General features: G+C 47.3%; 1 protein-coding gene across 1 annotated transcript; it reads right to left on the reverse strand.

Annotated features, from left to right (window-relative positions):
* Positions 1 to 673: 673 nt before the first annotated feature.
* Positions 674 to 20,035, reverse strand: DDIAS (DNA damage induced apoptosis suppressor). The gene is made up of 5 exons (XM_038761678.1): positions 20,013 to 20,035; positions 15,706 to 15,834; positions 12,143 to 12,304; positions 7,998 to 8,115; positions 674 to 3,235 (listed from the first exon to the last, which is right to left on the reverse strand). The coding sequence occupies exons 2-5, from the start codon at positions 15,816 to 15,818 to the stop codon at positions 674 to 676; spliced, it is 2,955 nt and encodes a 984-aa protein (XP_038617606.1). The 5' UTR covers positions 15,819 to 15,834; positions 20,013 to 20,035.
* Between the last annotated feature and the right edge of the window lie 1,204 nt (positions 20,036 to 21,239).

The following is a 21,239-nucleotide window of genomic DNA, read 5'->3' on the forward strand; positions in this document are numbered from 1 at the left end:
TATGCTTACATTAATATGTTACAGTCAACAGAACAAAGGAAAGTGCCAGTGTAGCTAAAGAGTTCACCTGGTAAGCCTCCACACGATAGAGGTTTTTATAATTTGGACTCCCCGGTTCATTTTATCTGGTGGGAACTCCTTGCCAGTTTTACACTTAATTTCACACACAAATTTAGTCTGCCTCTAGTAACGGCGATGCCTTTCTGGTTCCAAAAGGCTTTATTTTGTGCCTGGTTAGAGCCATATTCTAAAATAAACTTTAAGTACGCTTTCATTAATATGTTACAGTCAACAGAACAAAGTAAAGTGCCAGTGTAGCTAAAGAGTTCACCTTTGGTAAGCCTCCACGCGATACAGGTTTTAACAATTTGGACTCCCCGGTTCATTTTATCTGGTGGGAACTCCTTGCCAGTTTTACATTTGATTTCACACACAAATTTAGTCTGCCTCTAGTAACAGCGATGCCTTTCTGGTTCCAAAAGGCTTTATTTTGTGCCTGGTTAGAGCCATATTCTAAAATAAACTTTAAGTACGCTTTCATTAATATGTTACAGTCAACAGAACAAAGTGCCAGTGTAGCTAAAGAGTTCACCTTCGGTAAGCCTCCACGCGATAGAGGTTTTTACAATTTGGACCCCCCGGTTCATTTTAATCAAGCCGAGTTGTTTGAGCATCACCGTCTGTTGGGACGCAAGGGTCCCCGTTCCAAACAGTTCATTGATTGGGTTTGGCTGGTTTTTGGGGTAAACAGTTCGGGAGACCAGATACCCGCGGCGGCGTTAGCTTCCGGCCCCACAGGTGACCAATTTTCAGAAAGCGAAAGGCCGTATTTGACTTCTCTGGTTCTGGGGGTCTCTCCCCCGGCCGTTTTGTTCGTCCCGCCATCTCCCCGTTTATGAGGAGTCGGCCACACGTCCAGGGCAGCGGCTGTCCTTCCCGGGTCTAACTCCGGCCTTCTCTCACATCCGTCGGTTGTCGCTTTTCCACAGCGTCTCGCCTCGCTTCTAGGTGTCGTCTTCCGTCCGAAGGGATTCAAAGTCAGGCCTCTGGCTCGGGATCCAAGCATTTTGGGATGGAGGGCGGACCGGAGCAATAGTTTTTTGGTCGACGGAGGGACCCAGTCGTTGGCATCCACCTCGGGAAGCTCAGCGGCAGGGTCTTTGCCCAGGGCGAGTGGTTGGGGAAGATGGGACACCGCGGCGTGTCTGGATGCTGGGCTTTCTGGTTTCCTGGAGTCCGAGCGGTTTGAGGATGCTGGTTTCACAGTGCTACAGTTCTGGGGCTTGGGAGTGACTTCGGGGCGGCTGGAGGCGAATTTCTTGAAAGAGTCTTTCATCCTGTAGATCCTTAGTGTCCGTGGATTCCGTGCAATGGGGGTTGACTGTGAGTAAGGCACGAAGTCTTGGGTCTCTCCCAGGGAGTGTTGTGAATCTGGCGGAGAGGGACCCAGAGCTGACCCCGCTCTCTGACAGAGAGAAAGACGGACCTTTCTCCGGGCTGAGCTGTGGAGTGGATGACCTTGGCTGGAGGAGAAGGGGCTGAGCAGCCCGTTGGGGGTGGAATGACTTTCCAGAGGCCTTCTGTCCCACGGGGAGAAAACGCTCCTGGACTTGCTCGGATATTCCCCTGAACTGCTTGCGTCAAAAAGGTCAGCGGAAGCGTCGTAACTCGCTTCGAGGGGAAGGGGAGAGTTTTGAGGCAGGTGGGCACAAGTGGTCGTTCCCAAAACTCCGTCTTGAGATTTGGCCGACGTCTCCGCCCTCAGACCGACCCCACTGCCAGAGGCTCTCGACCTCCTCGCACGTTTCCTACTGACCGGAAGATTATTTCCTTGGTTTCGTGGGCAGCTCTGATTCTCTTTATCTCCTGCGTCCCGGGAGCCGGGAAGATGGATCCACCGTTCGGGATGGCCCAAACACACCTCTTTCGCACCCCTTTCCGAAGTGGGGCTCTGCCCATCTGGAACGGAGAATGGGATCGGGCCACGTGCGGTAATATCCCCGCGAGAACTTGCATTTGGTATCGCTTCAGCTCCACGCGGCGGAAAGTGGCTTCTCTCTGGAGGGGGAGGTGGCGTTTGCCAGTCTTTAGGCGAGAGGGCTAAGATGGACTGATAGGGATTGGGTGTAAGGCCCTCTGAATCTTCCTTTCCACCAATGCTAGTGTCCGCTGACTGGGCTCTCCTGTGAGTAATCGACTTTGGGGGTGAGTCAACTCCTGGGGGACCGCTCTCCCTGCCAGGGTTTAAGCTTTCTGCCATGGGGGGTGACCTCCTAGAAGGCACCCCAACCATAGCCTTCTTGGAAGGCTCCCCCGGGTCTGACCTGCCTTCCCCCGCAGAGCACTGACGGGCACCGGTCCGGGCTGGGGGCCCCTCCTTTTCCACCAGGGCCAGGAACTCATTTAGGCTTTCCGAGAACGGCAGCTCATCCCAAAGGGTGGGATCCTCTCTCTGGGAGCCTCCGGCCGAAGGGGTCAGACCAGGCGATGGGCCTGAGCCGAACGAGTCTCTGTCCTGCAGGGAGAGCCCCCAGGCCCGGGCCTGGGGTGAGCCTCGACTGGAGTGGGACGGCAAGCCGGGCCTGGAGCGATCTTCCGCGGGGCCCGACGGAAAACCATGGAAAACCTCTGACCCGCTGCGGGCGAGCATCTGCACCATGTCGGAAACCGGACACCCGGCCCAGCTGTCGACCGCCCCAATCCTTCCGCGACCGGGGCGTGAGCTGAATCCTCGGTCCACTGGCCGCCGGGCCTCTTCGCCTTCACGCCTTCCGGGGGATCCATCATGGTAGTAGGGCCAGGCGGCTCCAGTCCCCGGCGGTTCCCGCTCCTCGTCCCTCCCGGATCCGTTCGGTTCCAGAGCCGCCGGGGCTCCATCGTCGGAGGGCTGCGTGTCAGCCGAGGTGAGCCCGAGGGACAGCCGCCAGAGCCCGGAGGGGCGGTCCCCGTCCCCCACCCGATGGGAGCCAGGGCTGCAGCCGCTCCCGAACTCGCTGCCCCGGCCGTCGGCGATGGGGCAGAGGCTCTCGGGGAGCTGGGAGCCCCAGCCGGCGTCCCCGGGCCGGGCTGACCGCAGAAGTCGGTCGAAGCAGCCGATCACGGTGGAGCCGGGGACCGCGGGGTTGGGCAGTGAAATCTGACAGGCCACCAGCTCTCCTCTGCGGTCCCTACGGCTCGGCCAGCTCTGCCAGAGGCCACTGCGACCGGTTGTGTGGCCTCGTCGGTTTCCAAAGTTCTGCAAGAGACGCGAGGGCACTTAAAAATGCTCATCTTAACACTCCTCCCTTCCCCCTCCAGGATAATAATAATAATATGATAGCATTTATTAAGCGCTGACTATGTGCAAAGCACTGTTCTAAGCGCTGGGGAGGTTACGAGGTGACCCGGTTGTCCCACGGGGGGCTCACAGTCTTCATCCCCATTTTCCAGATGAGGTCACAGAGAAGTGAAGTGACTTGCCCAAAGTCACACAGCTGACAATTGGTGGATAGGAGACACAACCTCAAGAAAGTCACAGACTGGCTGTCCCCTCATAAACTATCTGCGGTGCTCGCCCCTGCCTCATAATACTAGTTTAGGTTTTTTTAAATGGAATTTGTTAAGTGCTTACTACGTGCCAGGCAATGTTCTAAGCGCCGGGGTATGTACAAGATAATCTGGTTAGACACGGTCCCTGGCCCCCATGGGGCTCCCAGTCTTAATCCCCGTTTCACAGATGAGGTAACTGAGGCCCAGAGAAGTGAAGTGACTTGCTCAAGGCCACACAGCAGACAAGTGGCAGCGGCAGGACTGGAACCCAGGTCCTTCTGGCTTTCAGGCCCGTGCTCTATCCACTAGGCCACCGATGTGGTATTTGGTAAGCCCTTACTATGTGATAGGCACTTTAGGGAGTAATAATAATAATAGTGATGGCATTTATTAAGCCCTTACTATGTGCAAAGCACTGTTCTAAATGCTGGGGTGGTTACAAGATGATCAGGATGTCCCACGGGGGGCTCGCAGTCTTCTTCCCCTTTTTCCAGATGAGGGAACCGAGGCTCAGAGAAGTGACTTGCCCAAAGTCACCCAGCTGACAATTGGCGGAGCCGGGATTTGAACCCATGAGCTCCGACTCCAAAGCCCAGGCCCTTTCCACTGAGCCACGCTGATTAGTCAGTCAGTCGTATTTATTGAGCGCTTACTGTTTGCAGAACACCGTACTAAGCGCTTGGGAGAGTACAGTATAATAATATAACAGACATTCCCTGCTCGTAATGAGTTTACAATCTACATGAGCCTATGCTACTTCTATAATAATAATAATGATGGTATGTGTTAAGCGCTTACTACGTGCAAAGCACTGTTCTAAGAGCTGAGGGGATACAAGGTGATCCAGTTGTCCCACGTGGGGCTCACAGTCTTCATCCCCATTTTACAGATGAGGGAACTGACGGTGGGAGGGGTGGAAGTGGAATCGACGGGCACGCGATCCCGCAACGTTGGGACACGGACGCTCTCCCGAGGGGGAGCTTAAAGAATGTCGGCTCGAGACAGACAAGAGGAAGTCAAGCGTGTGGAATTTGTTACCGCAAGAGGATGGGCACATTCTCAAGAATAGGCTTTTTTTATCATTTATCTGGTTCATGGGGCTGTTGCCGACTTGTACTTCCCAAGCGCTTAGTACAGTGCTTTGCACACAGTAAGCGCTCAACAAATACGATTGAATGAATGAACGGGCGGGCCGAAAAGACCAATCGATTCAAGGGGGATTTGGATACATTCTTGAGAAGCCTAAAAGGCAGCACGGGCCTGGTTGTGAAGAGGCCCGGGTTTTCGTTCCAGCTCCATGGCCGGTCTGCTGCGCGACTACGGGGGAGCCAAGATCAGCACTCAAATCTCCCAACTCCCAGGCCGTTTTGCTAGGCCCGCGCTGCCGCTCATCTAATAACTCCTCACCCTGGGCTTCAAGGCTGTCCATCCATCACCTCGCCTCCTCCTACCTCACCTCCCTTTCTCTCCTTCTCCAGCCCAGCCCGCACCCTCCGCTCCTCCGCCACTAATCTCCTCACCGTACCTCGCTCTCGCCTGTCCCGCCATCGACCCCCGGCCCACGTCCTCCCCCGGGCCTGGAATGCCCCCAATCCCTCTGCCCATCCGCCAAGCTAGCTCTCTTCCTCCCTTCAAGGCCCTACTGAGAGCTCACCTCCTCCAGGAGGCCTTCCCACACTGAGCCCCTTCCTTCCTCTCCCCCTCGTCCCCCTCTCCACCCCCTCCATCTTACCTCCTTCCCTTACCCACAACACCTGTATATATGTATATATGTTTGTACGTATTTTTTACTCTATTTATTTTACTTGTACATATCTATTCTATTTATTTTATTTTGTTAATGTGTTTGGTTTTGTCTCCCCCTTTTAGACTGTGAGCCCACTGTTGGGTAGGGACTGTATATGTTGCCAATTTGTACTTCCCAAGTGCTTAGTACAGTGCTCTGCACACAGTAAGCGCTCAATAAATACAATAAATAAATAAATAAAATAATAAATCAAGAAAGGCAAGGTGACCTCGGGGTTTGGGGACTTACGTGGCAAGAAGCCCTGAGAAATTGAAAGCTTGGAAAATGCCTACTGCTGAGCTCAGTCTTGGCACTCTTTACAACCCCTGTGTCATGTTTTTACCGAAAACGAGGGTGGTTTCTTTGCTTGGTCGTTTGCTTGAGATCATTCTTAGTCCCTGAAAGGGCAGGGCTGTTTGGGTTAAATGGTACCTCGTCTCCGAGTCCACAGAATTGGAATGGTCTGTCTCCCCCTTCTAGACTGTGAGCAGCTGTTGGGTAGGGACCGTCTCTATATATTGCCAACTTGGACTTCCCAAGCACTTAGTACAGTGCTCTGCACACAGTAAGTGCTCAATAAATATGATTGAATGAATGAATGAATGGCATGGGTACCCAGGGCCTGAGCTGTCCTTTAAAAAACCCATCAGCCCTTCTCTCCCACCTTGCTCTATCCCTTCCCCCCGGCTTCCCTACAACTTTTTTTTGCAAAAAACAAAATCCCACCTCAAATGAAAGAAAATCCCAAGCTTAACCATTTTATTTTAGCTGAAAACTGGTTTGAAAAAGTATTATTAGATTCTTGTATGCCCCTGAAGAGCTCTCGTATCCGAATGGATTTTTTTCTATGCCCGACCAAGGATTCATAAGAGACGCATGAACAAAATTGGCCTTCAGTGACTTATTCTGCCGGTGCGATTCGCAAATATTTTTATGCCTGTCTCCCCTGTTGGAGTGGAAACCCCTTGTGGGCACAGTATGGGTCCCATGCTTCCGTTGCGCTTTCCGAGTCCATCGAATTCAGTGAATTGAACTCGCTGAATTCCTTAATTACTAGTACTACCATGACTACTACTGCTTCTACAAATTGTGGTATTTTTAGACTGTGAGCCCACTGTTGGGTAGGGACTGTCTCTATATGTTGCCAATTTGTACTTCCCAAGCGCTTAGTACAGTGCTCTGCACATAGTAAGCGCTCAATAAATACGATTGATGATGACGATGATGTGAAGTGCCAGCTATACACCAAGCCCCGTACTAAGTGCTAAGGTAGATACAAGATAATCAGACTCACATGAGACTCACAGTCTGGGCGGGAAGGAGGGAGATCGGTTATTTAATCCCCACTTTATAGATGAGAGAACTGCAGCACAGAGAGGTTGGGTGACTTGCTCAAGGTCACCCAGCAGGCCAGTGGCAGAGCCAGGATTAAAACCCAGGACCCCCGACTCCCAGTTCTTTTCGTCTTTCCACTAGGCTGTACGTTCCTTTGGTCAGGGAGCGTGTCTACCACCTCATATTGTACTCTCCGAAGCACTCAAGTACAATGCTTTGCACACAGTAAGTGTTCAATAAGTGGCTGATTAGTCAGTCGTATTTATTGAGCGCTTACTGCTTGCAGAACACCGTACTAAGCGCTTGGGAGAGTACAGTATAATAATATAACAGACATTCCCTGCTCGTAATGAGTTTACAATCTACATGAGCCTATGCTACTTCTATAATAATAATAATGATCATCATCATCATCAATCGTATTTATTGAGCGCTTACTGTGTGCAGAGCACTGTACTAAGCGCTTGGGAAGTACAAGTTGGCAACATAGAGAGACAGTCCCCACCCAATAGTGGGCTCACGGTCTGAAAGGGGGATACCATAATGATGGTATGTGTTAAGCGCTTACTATGTGCAAAGCACCGTTCTAAGCGCTGGGGGATACAGAGTGATCAGGTTGTCCCACGGGGGGCTCACAGTCTTCATCCCCATTTTCCAGATGAGGGAACGGAGGCCCAGAGAAGTGAAGTGACTTGCCCAAAGTCACACAGCTGACAATTGGCAGAGAGGGGATTTGAACCCATGACCTCCGACTCCAAAGCCCGGGCTCTTCCCACTGAGCCACGCTGATTAGTCAATCAGTTGTATTTATTGAGCGCTTACTGTTTGCAGAACACTGTACTAAGCGCTTGGGAAAGTACAGTATAATAATATAACAGACATTCTCTGCTCATAATGAGTTTACAATCTACATGAGCCTATGCTACTTCTATAAAAATAATAATGATGGTATGTGTTAAGCGCTTACTATGTGCAAAGCACCGTTCTAAGTGCTGGGGGATACAGAGTGATCAGGTTGTCCCACGGGGGGCTCACAGTCTTCATCCCCATTTTCCAGATGAGGGAACGGAGGCCCAGAGAAGTGAAGTGACTTGCCCAAAGTCACACAGCTGACAATTGGCGGAGCCGGGATTTGAACCCACAACCTCCGACTCCAAAGCCCGGGCTCTTTCCACGGAGCCACGCTGCTTCTATCTAGTCAGTCCCCTGCCTCAGGGCAGGCTGGCCTTCGTACCGCCCCAGAAATTAACCTTCAACCTGTTTCTTAGCAATCTCCAAAGGAAGAGACACCCTCACTTTCCTTTCGAACACGTGTTCACCACTGAGAATGCTAATAAACCTTACTCACCGTAACTCCAAAGATAAAGCTTCTTCCAACAAAACAAGTGTGAACTGCTTGAATTAGTAAATCCCAAACTGCATCGTTGTCCGGGGTTCCTGGAAGTGGCTTAGAATCCTGGACGTACCTTGATTGGGAGGGGAAAAAAGAAGGAAAAATGGGAAAAAAAAAAACAGTGGGTTAGAATCCTGGACGTACCTTGATTGGGAGGGGAAAAAAAAAAGAGAAAATGGGAAAAAACCCCAGTGGCTTAGAATCCTGGACGTACCTTGATTGGGAGGGGAAAAAAAAGAGAAAATGGGAAAAAAACCCAGTGGCTTAGAATCTTGGATGTACCTTGATTGGGAGGGGAAAAAAAAAAGAGAAAATGGGAAAAAAACCCAGTGGCTTAGAATCCTGGACGTACCTTGATTGGGAGGGGGAAAAAAAGAGACAATGGGAAAAAAACCCAGTGGCTTGGAATCCTGGATGTACCTTGATTGGGAGGGGAAAAAAAAGAGAAAATGGGAAAAAAAAAACAGTGGCTTAGAATCCTGGATGTACCTTGATTGGGAGGGGGAAAAAAAAGAGAAAATGGGGAAAAAAACCCAGTGGCTTAGAATCCGGGACGTACCTTGATTGGGAGGGGAAAAAAAAAGAGAAAATGGGAAAAAAAAAACCCCAGTGGCTTAGAATCCTGGACGTACCTTGATTGGGAGGGGGAAAAAAAAGAGAAAATGGGGAAAAAAACCCAGTGGCTTAGAATCCTGGACACAACTTGATTGGTAAGGGGGAAAAAAAGAGAAAATGGGAAAAAAAAACCAGTGGCTTAGAATCCCAGACGTACCTTGATTGGGAGGCGAAAAAAAAAGAGAAAATGGGAAAAAAAAAAACCCAGTGGCTTAGAATCCTGGACGTACGTTGATTGGGAGGGGGAAAAAAAAAGAGAAAATGGGAAAAAAAACCATCTTTGGAAGAATTAAACTGCAAAAGATAAAACCGGAGGGAGAAAACTGTGATGTCATGGACCAAAAGAATCAATCAATCAATCGTATTTATTGAGCGCTTACTGTGTGCAGAGCACTGGACTAAGCGCTTGGGAAGTCCAAGTTGGCAACATATAGAGACAGTCCCTACCCAACAGTGGGCTCACTGTCTGAAAGGGGGAGACAGAGAACAAAACCAAACATACTAACAAAATAAAATAAATAGAATAGATATGTACAAGTAAAATAAATAGAGTAATAAATATGTACAAACATATATGCATATATACAGGCAAACCTCCCAGAGCCTTGTGCACGGACAGGGAAGTGAAGTGACTTACCCAAGGTCACCTGGGTGCCTTAGTACAGTGCTCTGCACACAGTAAGCGCTCAATAAATACGACTGATTGATTGATTGACAAAGTGATTGAGAACCCAGGTCTTTCCGTCTCCCAGGCCCTTTCTGTAGTCAACAGACCAGGCTGTTTCCCTTCAACAGAGATTTCTGGGGAAGGGGGGCAATCAATCAATCAATCGTATTTATTGAGCGTTTACTGTGTGCAGAGCACTGTACTAAGCGCTTGGGAAGTCCAAGTTGGCAACATATAGAGGCAGTCCTTACCCAACAGTGGGCTCACAGTCTAAAAGGGGGAGACAGAGAACAAAACCAAACATACTAACAAAATAAAATAAATAGAATAGATATGTACAAGTAAAATAAATAGAGTAATAAATATGTACAAACATATATACATATATACAGGCAAACCTCCCAGAGCCTTGTGCACGGACAGGGAAGTGAAGTGACTTACCCAAGGTCACCTGGGTGCCTTAGTACAGTGCTCTGCACACAGTAAGTGCTCAATAAATACGATTGACTGATTGATTGATTGATTGAGAGACAAAGCGGTTGAGAACCCAGGTCTTTCCGTCTCCCAGGCCCTTTCTGTAGCCAACAGACCAGGCTGTTTCCCTTCAACAAAGATTTCTGGGGAAGAGGGGCAATCAATCAATCAATCAATCAATCGTATTTATTGAGCGCTTACTGGGTGCAGAGCACTGTACTAAGCGCTTGGGAAGCACAAGTTGGCAACACATAGAGACGGTCCCTACCCAACAGTGGGCTCACAGTCTGAAAGGGGGAGACAGAGAACAAAACCAAACATACTAACAAAATAAAATAAATAGAATAGATATGTACAAGTAAAATAAATAGAGTAATAAATATGTACAAACATATATACATATATACAGGCAAACCTCCCAGAGCCTTGTGCATGGACAGGGAAGTGAAGTGACTTACCCAAGGTCACCTGGGTGCCTTAGTACAGTGCTCTGCACACAGTAAGCGCTCAATAAATATGATTGATTGATTGATTGACTGACAAAGTGGTTGACAACCCAGGTCTTTCCGTCTCCCCGGCCCTTTCTGTAGCCAACAGACCAGGCTGTTTCCCTTCAACAGAGATTTCTGGGGAAGGGGGGCAAGTCTCGTCCTCTCTGTGCAGAGCACTGGGAAAGACTAGCGCTAACTTGTACTTCCCAAGCGCTTAGTCCAGTGCTCTGCACACAGTAAGCGCTCAATAAATACGATTGAATGCATGAATGAACACACACAACTATACAGCCACAACGACCAATTTCAAGCTTGTCGCTTCTTGTCTCCCTCATCCAGACCTGGGGGTTGGGGGGGATGAGGAGACACTCATGTCACTGAGAAGCAGTATGGCCTAGTGGAGAGAGCCCAGGCCTGGGAATTCATTCATTCATTCATTCATTCATTCAATCGTATTTATTGAGCGCTTACTGTGTGCAGAGCACTGGACTAAGCGCTTGGGAAGTCCAAGTTGGCCACGTATAGAGACGGTCCCTGCCCAACAGTGGGCTCACAGTCTAGAAGGGGGAGACAGACAACAAGGCATATTAACAGAATAAAATAAATAGAATAAATATGTACAAGCAAAATAAATAAATAATAAATAAATAGAGTAATAAATCCGTACAAACATATATACAGGTGCTGTGGGGAAGGGAAGGAGGTAAGGCGGGGGGGATGGAGAGGGGGAGAATCAGAAGGACCTGGCTTCTTATCTTTTAGACTGTGAGCCCACTGTTGGGTAGGGACCGTCTCTATATGTTGCCAACTTGTACTTCCCAAGCGCTTAGTACAGTGCTCTGCACACAGTAAGCGCTCAATAAATACGATTGATTGATTATCCTGGCTCTGCCAGTTGCTTGCTGTGTGACCCTGGGCCAATCACTTCACTTCTCTGTGCCTCCGTTCCCTCAACGGTAAAACGGGGACCCCTGTTCTCCCTCCTACTTAGACCGTGAGCCCCGCGCGGGCCAGAGACCGTGTCCGACCTAATTGACTTGTACCTACCTGAGAACAGTGCTTGATGCAGAGTAAACGCTTAACAAATGCCATTAAAGAAAAAAAAAACCCAAAACGGGGGGCAGGTGTGAGGGTTCTGTGGGGGAGCCCCTAATTTTGACGCAGGAAGGGACCCGACCTATTAATACCAAAGGGCAGAAAGAAGAGGAACCGAGAGGGTTCTCAACCAGGACGGAGCCCGTCCCCCGTGGAAAAGCCCTTTTAGACTGTGAGCCCACTGTTGGGTAGGGACTGTCTCTATATGTTGCCAATTTGTACTTCCCAAGCGCTTAGTACAGTGCTCTGCACATAGTAAGCGCTCAATAAATACGATTGATGATGATGATGATGAAAAGCGGTCGCCGGCTCCGTGGGCAGACCAGAAGCCGGAAGAATTAATTTCATTTTCTGACCCCCGCATCCGGCACACACACAGACACACGCACACGGGGATGCCATATATGTTCCCCTGCCCGCCCGCCGCCTCCCCAGTGCTTCGCTTTTCTACAATAATAATAATAATTGGCATTTGTTAAGCGCTTACTACGTGCAAAGCACTGTTCTAAGATACAGGGTGATCGGGTTGTCCCACGGGGGGCTCACAGTCTTAACCCCCATTTCACAGATGAGGTAGCTGAGGCCCAGAGAAGTGAAGTGACTTGCCCGAGATCACACAGCAGACATGTGGCGGAGTCGGGATTCAAACCCATGACCCACCTGGGGGTGCTCCAGCCTGATTCGTGAGCACACACCGAGGGGGTGGCGAGAGAAAGGGGGGAAAAATAGTAATGACCCAAAGGAAATCGACTTCCTACCTCTGCAGAAGCCTGGCGGGTAGGCCGAAGAATGGGTTTAAACAGCTTCCGAACACAGTGATGATAAATAATTCATTCTCCCCGGCAACTCTCAGGGCCAGCTTATACCTGTAACTTGCATTCTCCGTCTCACCCTGGCAGCCGCATCTTGGACAGTGGAACCTGGGAAGAGGGGGGAAAGGAAGTCAATGGATCAATCAATCAATCAATCGTATTTATTGAGCGCTTACTGTGTGCAGAGCGCTGGACTAAGCGCTTGGGAAGTACAGGTTGGCAACATATAGAGACAGTCCCTACCCAACAGTGGTAATTCCCACCGTCCCGAGGCTTGCCATTTTAGTCTTCCCTTTGGCCCGCAGATGACCGGGGCCCGTTGGGGTTTGTTATCGCCGCTCCCTTCTGTGCTGAGCGACACTACTCAATCAATCAATCATATTTATTGAGCGCTTACCGTGTGCAGAGCGCTGTACTAAGCGCTTGGGAAGTACAGGTTGGCAACATATAGAGACAGTCCCTACCCAACAGTGGGCTCACGGTCTAATTCCCACCGTCCCGAGGCTTGCCATGTTAGTCTTCCCTTTGGCCCGCAGATGACCGGGGCCAGTTGGGGTTTGTTATCGCCGTTCCCTTCTGTACTGAGCGACTCTACTCACTCAATCAATCGTATTTATTGAGCGCTTACTGTGTGCAGAGCACTGGACTAAGCGCTTGGGAAGTACAGGTTGGCAACATATAGAGACAGTCCCTACCCAACAGTGGGCTCACGGTCTAATTCCCACCGTCCCGAGGCTTGCCATTTTAGTCTTCCCTTTGGCCCGCAGATGACCGGGGCCAGTTGGGGTTTGTTATCGCCGCTCCCTTCTGTGCTGAGCGACACTACTCAATCAATCAATCAATCGTATTTATTGAGCGCTTACTGTGTGCAGAGCGCTGTACTAAGCGCTTGGGAAGTACAGGTTGGCAACATATAGAGACGGTCCCTACCCAACAGTGGGCTCACGGTCTAATTCCCACCGTCCCGAGGCTTGCCATTTTAGTCTTCCCTTTGGCCCACAGATGACCGGGGCCAGTTGGGGTTTGTTATCGCCGCTCCCTTCTGTGCTGAGCGACACTACTCACTCACTCAATCAATCGTATTTATTGAGCGCTTACTGTGTGCAGAGCGCTGTACTAAGCGCTTGGGAAGTACAGGTTGGCAACATAGAGAGACGGTCCCTACCCAACAGTGGGCTCACGGTCTAATTCCCACCCTCCCGAGGCTTGCCATTTTAGTCTTCCCTTTGGCCCACAGATGACCGGGGCCAGTTGGGGTTGGTGCTGAGCGACACTACTCACTCAATCAATCAATCAATCGTATTTATTGAGCGCTTACTGTGTGCAGAGCGCTGCGCTAAGCGCTTGGGAAGTCCAAGTTGGCAACCTACTCCTCTTCTCCTTCAGAAACGGCGGCCTCGAGGGCCATCGGAGGCTCAGTCGGCCTGTTGTGGTTCGGTGGCCGCCAGACGGACGACATTCTGGGAGCCCACTGTTGGGTAGGGACCGTCTCTAGATGTTGCCAACTTGGACTTCCCAAGCGCTTAGTACAGTGCTCTGCACACAGTCAGCGCTCAATAAATACGATTGATGATGACATTCGACGTCCAGCGTGGCCGCCCAGAGTGGGATGGGCCCAGTGGCACCTTCCCCGCACCTCATGAGCTCTTCCCCGCCCTCCACTTTGAATTGGTTCCAAAGGAATCAATCAATCACATTTATTGAGCGCTTACTGTGTGCAGAGCACTGTACTAAGCGCTTAGGAAGTCCAAGTGGGCAACATCTAGAGCCAGTCCCTACCCAACAGCGGGCTCACAGTCTAGAAGGGGGAGACAGACAACAAGACAAAACGTATTAACCAAATAAAATAAATAGAATAAATACGTACAAATTAATTCCCACTCCCTCCTACTTAGACTGTGAGCTCCAAGTGGGTCAGGGACTGTGTCCAACCTGATTAACTTCTGTTGCCAACTTGTACTTCCCAAGCGCTTAGTACAGTGCTCTGCACACAGTAAGCGCTCAATAAATACGATTGAATGAATTAACTTGTATCTACCCCAGCACTTAGAACAGTGCTTGACACACAGTAAATGCTTATCAAGTGCCATTTAAAAAACAACAAAAAGCCCCCACCTGTGTCCAATCTGATGATCATCTATCTACCCCGATTTGCTTATATCCACCCCAGCGCTTAGTACAGTGCCTGGCACGTAGTGAGCGCTTAACAAATGCCATAATTATTATTATTTCTAGACTGTGAGCCCGTTGTTGGGTAGGGACCGCCTCTATATGTTGCCAACTTGTACTTTCCAAGCGCTTAGTACGGCGCTCAGCACACAGTAAGCGCTCAATAAATACGATTGAAGGAATGAAGGAATTATTATTATTACCCCAGGGCCTAGCACATATTTTTATGAATATGTTTTGTTTTGTTGTCTGTCTCCCCCTTCTAGACCGTGAGCCCACTGTTGTGTAGGGACCGTCTCTAGATGTTGCCAACTTGGACTTCCCAAGCGCTTAGTACGGTGCTCAGCACACAGTAAGCGCTAAATAAATACGATTGAAGGAATGAAGGAATTATTATTATTACCCCAGTGCCTAGCACATATTTTTGTGAATATGTTTTGTTTTGTTGTCTGTCTCCCCCTTCTAGACTGTGAGCCCGCTGTTGGGTCTCTATATGTTGCCAACTTGGACTTCCCAAGCGCTTAGTACAGTGCTCTGCACACAGTAAGCACTCAGTAAATACAATTGATTGATTAGCACCTGTATATATGTATATATGGTTGTACATATTTATTACTCTATTTATTTATTTATTTATTTATTTTACTTGTACATTTCTATCCTACTTATTTTATTTTGTTGGTGTGTTTGGTTCTGTTCTCTGTCTCCCCCTTTTAGACTGTGAGCCCACTGTTGGATAGGGACTGTCTCTATGTGATGCCAATTTGTACTTCCCAAGCGCTTAGTACAGTGCTCTGCACATAGTAAGCGCTCAATAAATACGATTGATTGATTGATTGATTGATCTGCACACAGTAAGCGCTCAATAAATACAACTGAATGAATGAATAGCACAGTGTTTAGCTTATAAGCGCTTAAATACTACGGGAGAAGCTGCTGTGGCTCAGTGGAAAGAGCCTGGGCTTTGGAGTCAGAGGTCATGGGTTCAAATCCCAGCTCTGTCAGCTGTGTGAGTTTGGGCAAGTCACCTCACTTCTCCATGCCTCCGTTACCTCATCTGTAAAATGGGGATTAAAATGGTGAGCCCCCCGTGGGACAACCCGATCACCTTGCAACCTCCCCAGCGCTTAGAACGGGGCTTGGCACAAAGTAAGCGCTCAACAAATATCAACATTATTATTATTCCCGTTATGAATATTTTCAACATACAGTCAGATTTCCTTTGAATTGAAACCCTTGTGGCTTTTGCTTGATTGCCTAAGCATAGCCACTGTCAAATGTGCCTTGGCTTCCCTCGTTAATTCCCTCAAAAATCAAAATAGTCCCCGACGTGCCTTTACCTTGCAGATCCAAGGATGATCCTAGAGAAGCAATTCTGACACGATGGATACACAAAACGGGAATTCTGGACAGCAGTGACAGAGGCAAGAAGAAACTGTCTTCTCCCACTCATGGGCTCATTCAGGAGTCTGAAATAAAACATTTGGCAGAAGTTAGCAATCAATCAATCGTATTTATTGAGCGCTTACTGTGTGCAGAGCACTGGACTAAGCGCTTGGGAAGTCCAAGTTGGCAACAGATAGAGACGGTCCCTACCCAACAGTCTAAAAGGGGGAGACAGAGAAAAAAACCAAACATACTAACGAAATAAAATAGAATAGATATGTACAAGTAAAATAGAGTAATAAATCATCATCAATCGTGTTTATTGAGCGCTTACTATGTGCAGAGCACTGTACTAAGCGCTTGGGAAGTACAAATTGGCAACATCTAGAGACAGTCCCTACCCAACAGTGGGCTCACAGTCTAAAAGGGGAAGACAGAGAACAAAACCAAACATACTAACAAAATAAAATAAATAATAATACATAATAAATATGTACAAACATATATACATATATACAGGTGCTGTGGGGAAGGGAAGGAGGTAAGATGGGGGGGATCATTAGCAATAAATAAACCTTCATTTTGGGTCCCATACAGAACTCAGGGTGGCGGGTGGGGAAGAGGGGAAGCTTTATTTTGTTTGTTGTTTATTGTATTTATTGAGCGCTTACTGGGTGCAGAGCACTGTACTAAGCGCTTGGGCAGTACGGCATTTTCCCTCTGCAACAAAATCAGTTCACTACTCTCGTCCTAAATTTAAAAAAGGAGGGTTCCAGTTGTTTGGAAACTTTCTTCCATCTTCCAAGGAGTGGAAACTTTCTTCCTTCTTCCTTACTTCTTCCTAGGAGAAGCGGCGTGGCTCAGTGGAAAGAGCCCGGGCTTGGGAGTCAGAGGTCATGGGTTCAAATCCCCGCTCCGCCACTTGTCTGCTGTGTGACCTTGGGCAAGCCACTTCACTTCTCTGGGCCTCAGTTCCCTCATCTGTCAAATGGGGATTAAAACTGTGAGCCCCCCGTGGGACAACCTGATCACCTTGCACCCCCCCGGCGCCTAGAACAGTGTGTTGCACATAGTAAGCGCTTAATAAATACCATCATTATTATTATTATTCATCCCCATTTTCCAGATGAGGTAACTGAGGCCCAGAGCAGTGAAGTGACTTGCCCAAAGTCCCACAACTGACAATTGGCGGAGCCGGGATTCGAACCCATGACCTCGGACTCCAAAGCCCGGGCTCTTTCCACTGAGCCACGCTGCTTCTCTACCCATCCCAGCGCTTAGTACAGTGCCTGGCACATAGTAAGCGCTTAACAAATACCAGAATTAGTATTATCATCATCATCAAGCAGTGTGGCTCAGTGGAAAGAGCCCGGGCTTGGGAGCCAGAGGTCATGGGTTCTAATCCCGGCTCCGCCACATGTCTGTTGTGTGACCTTGGGCAAGTCACTTCACTTTTCTGAGCCTCAGTGACCTCATCTGTAAAACGGGGATGAAGACTGTGAGCCCCACGTGGGACAACCTGATCACCTTGTATCCCCCCCAGTGCTTAGAACAGTGTTTTGCACATAGTAAGTGCTTAATAAATGCCAATATTATTATTATTATTATTATTCTCTGAGCCTCAGTGACCTCATTTGTAAAATGGGCATGAAGACTGTGAGCCCCACGTGGGACAACCTGATCACCTTGTCACCCCCACCCCCAGCACTTAGAACAGTGCTTTGCACATAGTAAGCGCTTAATAAATGCCATTATTATTATTATTCTCTGAGCCTCAGTGACCTCATCTGTAAAAGGGGGATGAAGACTGTGAGCCCCACGTGGGACAACCTGATCACCTTGTACCCTCCCAGCGCTTAGAACAGTGCTTTGCACATAGTAAGCACTTAATAAATGCCATTATTATCATTATTATTATTCTCTGAGCCTCAGTGACCTCATCTGTAAAATGGGGATGAAGACTGTGAGCCCCACGTGGGACAGCCTGATCACCTTGTACCCCCCCCAGTACTTAGAACAGTGCTTTGCAGATAGTAAGTGCTTAATAAATGCCATTATTATTATTATTATTATTGTTATTCTGAGCCTCAGTGACCTCATCTGTAAAACGGGGATGAAGACTGTGAGCCCCCCGTGGGACAACCTGATCACCTTGTATCTCCCCCAGCGCTTAGAACAGTGCTTTGCACATAGTAAGCGCTTAATAAATGCCATCATTTTTTTTTTAATCATTATTATTATTATCCTGGGTCTATTGGCCCCTTTAGGGCTGGGATTTTTTTTTTTCAACGGTCTTTGCTGCCCTCTAATGAGCAACAAAAAACCTTAGGCTTTTGAAAGAAAAATCGTTATTAAAACACTTCAGAAATCGCTCTATTAAACGTATTGAACGCTCACTCTTTACAGAGCACTACGCTCAGGATTTGGGAGAATACAGGTGAGTTGGCAGATACAACCCCTTCTATCTATTTACGGAATTTAAGTGCTTACTATGTGCCCCACACTGTACTTCAGCACTTACCACAGTGCTTCGCACATAGTGAGCGCTTAACAAATACCAAAATTATTATTATTATTATTGTATCCACCCCAGTGCTTAGAAAAGTGGTTGGCACAAAGTAAGCGCTTAACAAATACCAAAATTATTATTATTATTATTATTGTATCCACCCCGGCGCTTAGAAAAGCGGTTGGCACAAAGTAAGCGCTTAACAAATACCAAAATTATTATTATTGGATCTACCCCAGAGCTTAGAACAGTGCTTGGCACCTAGTAATTGCTTTAACAAATACCAAAATTATTATTATTATTATTATTATTATTATTATTATTATTATTGTATCCACCCCAGCACTTAGAACAGGGCTTGGCACAAAGTAAGCACTTAAATACCAAAATTATTATTCTTATTATTGTATCCACTCCAGTGCTTAGTACAGAACAGTGCTTAGAGAAGCAGCATGGCTCAGTGGAAAGAGCCCGGGCTCTGGAGTCAGAGGTCATGGGTTCAAATCCCGACTCTACCAATTGTCAGCTGGGTGACTTTGGGCAAGTCACTTCACTTCTCTAGGCCTCAGTTCCCTCACCTGTAAAATGGGGATGAAGACTGTGAGCCCCCCGTGGGACCACCTGATCACCTTGTAACCTCCCCAGCGCTTAGAACAGTGCTTTGCACAGAGTAAGGGCTTAATAAATACCATTATTATTATTATTCCCTGGGACTCAGTTCCCTCATCTGTAAAATGGGGATGAAGACTGTGAGCCCCATGTGGGACAACCTGATCACCTTGTATCCCCCCAGCGCTTAGAACAGTGCTTGGCACATAGTAAGCGCTTAATAAATGCCAATATTATTATTATTATTACCCCAGCGCTAAGACAGTGTTTGGCACTTAGTGAGCGCTTAACAAATACCAACATTATTATTATTATTATTATTGTGTCTACTCTAGTGCTTAGAACAGGGTTTGGCACCTAGTGAGCGCTTAATAAATACCAAGTAATAAATAAATGACTAATAAATATGTATTTACATATGTAAATAAATATGCATCTATATATCAATACATATGTGTTCATATATAAATAAATATGCATTCATATATGCAAATAAACATGCACTCACATATCAATGAATACGCATTTATGTAAATAAACATGTATTTATATATGTAAATAAATTTGTATCTATATATGAATATGTATTTATATAAATAAATATGCATGTGTTTACACATCTATGAATATGCATGCAGTCATGCATAAATAAATATGTATGCGGTCATATATGAATAAATATTTATGAATTTATATGTAACAATATGTATATATATGGATATATATGTGTTCACATAAATAAGCAAATAATAAATAAATATGCATGCATTTATATGTAAATAAAGATGTATTTATATATAGATAAATATGTGTATTCATATATAAATAAATGTGTATGTAGTCACATATAAATAAATACGTAGGTAGTCATATATAAATAAATATGTATGTATTCACATACAAATGAATGTGTATGCAGTCATATACAAATAAGTATGTACTTATATATGTATGCATTTATATAAACATGCATGCATTTATACATAAATGAATATGTATTTTCATATAAATAAATAGGTATATATTTACATAAATAATAAGCAAATATAAATAAATAAATAAATAAATGAATAAATAAATAAATAAAAATGCCAATAAATAAATAAAGCGCTTAATAAAGTGGGGCCTGGGCCACAGAGTCACTCACTTCCGGCGGGCGGGCCGAGCCCGGCTTCTGAATCTCCCGCCGGGGCCGACCGGAAGTGACGCAGGGGGCCCCCCGGGGTGATCCAGCCAATCGAGTGGAGGCTTTTTGCGCTGGGGGCGGGACGGAGGCAGCCTACCCAATCAGGCGGCGGCAGGCTCGGAGCGAACCATCGGCTCCGGACCGCGGGGGGGGGGCGGGGAGTAGGGGAGCGAGCCTCCCCTGCGCCCCCCTGCGGGACGCGGTGGTAGCGCCCCCGGCCCGGATTGGGGCCTTATAGAGGGGAGGGGGCAGAGCACTGCTTCATTCATTCATTCATTCATTTAATCGTATTTATTGAGCGCTTACTGGGTGCAGACACTGTACTAAGCGCTTGGGAAGTACAAGTTGGCAACATGTAGAGACGGTCCCCACCCAACAACGGGCTCACAGTCTAGAAGGGGACATAGTAACCGCTTAACAAATACCATTATTATTGTTATTATTATTATTATATCATCCACATATCATAGGAGAAGCAGCGTGGCTCAGTGGAAAGAGCCCGGACTTGGGAGGCAGAGGTCATGGGTTCTAATCCCTACTCCACCACTTAATAATAATAATAATGGCATTTATTAAGCGCTTACTACGTGCAAAGCACTGTTCTAAGCGCTGGATAATAATGGCATTTATTAAGCACTTACTATGTGCAAAGCACTGTTCTAAACGGTGGATAATAATGGCATTTATTAAGCACTTGCTATGTGCAAAGCACTGTTCTAAACGGTGGATAATAATGGCATTTATTAAGCACTTGCTATGTGCAAAGCACTGTTCTAAGTGCTGGATAATAATGGCATTTATTAAGCACTTACTCTGTGCAAAGCACTGTTCTAAGCGCTGGATAATAATGGCATTTATTAAGCACTTACTATGTGCAAAGCACTGTTCTAAACGGTGGATAATAATGGCATTTATTAAGCACTTACTATGTGCAAAGCACTGTTCTAAACGGTGGATAATAATGGCATTTATTAAGCACTTACTATGTGCAAAGCACTGTTCTAAGCGCTGGGGAGGTTACAAGGTGATGAGGTTGTCCCACGGGGGGCTCACAGTCTTAATCCCCATTTTACAGATGAGGTAACTGAGGCCCAGAGATGTTAAGTGATTTGCCCAAAGTCACACAGCTGATAAGTGGCAGAGCCGGGATTTGAACCCATGACCTCTGACTCCAAAGCCCGGGC

The sequence above is a fragment of the Tachyglossus aculeatus genome, chromosome 20 (assembly GCF_015852505.1).
Source record: "Tachyglossus aculeatus isolate mTacAcu1 chromosome 20, mTacAcu1.pri, whole genome shotgun sequence".
NCBI classification, from domain to species: domain Eukaryota; kingdom Metazoa; phylum Chordata; class Mammalia; order Monotremata; family Tachyglossidae; genus Tachyglossus; species Tachyglossus aculeatus.

What these genes read in the sequence shown, in the direction of transcription:
- DDIAS (XM_038761678.1), bottom strand. Translation starts at nt 15,818, where the DNA reads ATGAGTGGGAGAAGACAGTTTCTTCTTGCCTCTGTCACTGCTGTCCAG. An exon ending in ATCATCCTTGGATCTGCAAG is followed by an intron (nt 12,305 to 15,705) that starts GTAAAGGCACGT and finishes CCCTCTTCCCAG; the next exon opens with GTTCCACTGTCCAAGATGCG. An exon ending in GCTTTATCTTTGGAGTTACG is followed by an intron (nt 3,236 to 7,997) that starts GTGAGTAAGGTT and finishes CGTCTCTTGCAG; the next exon opens with AACTTTGGAAACCGACGAGG.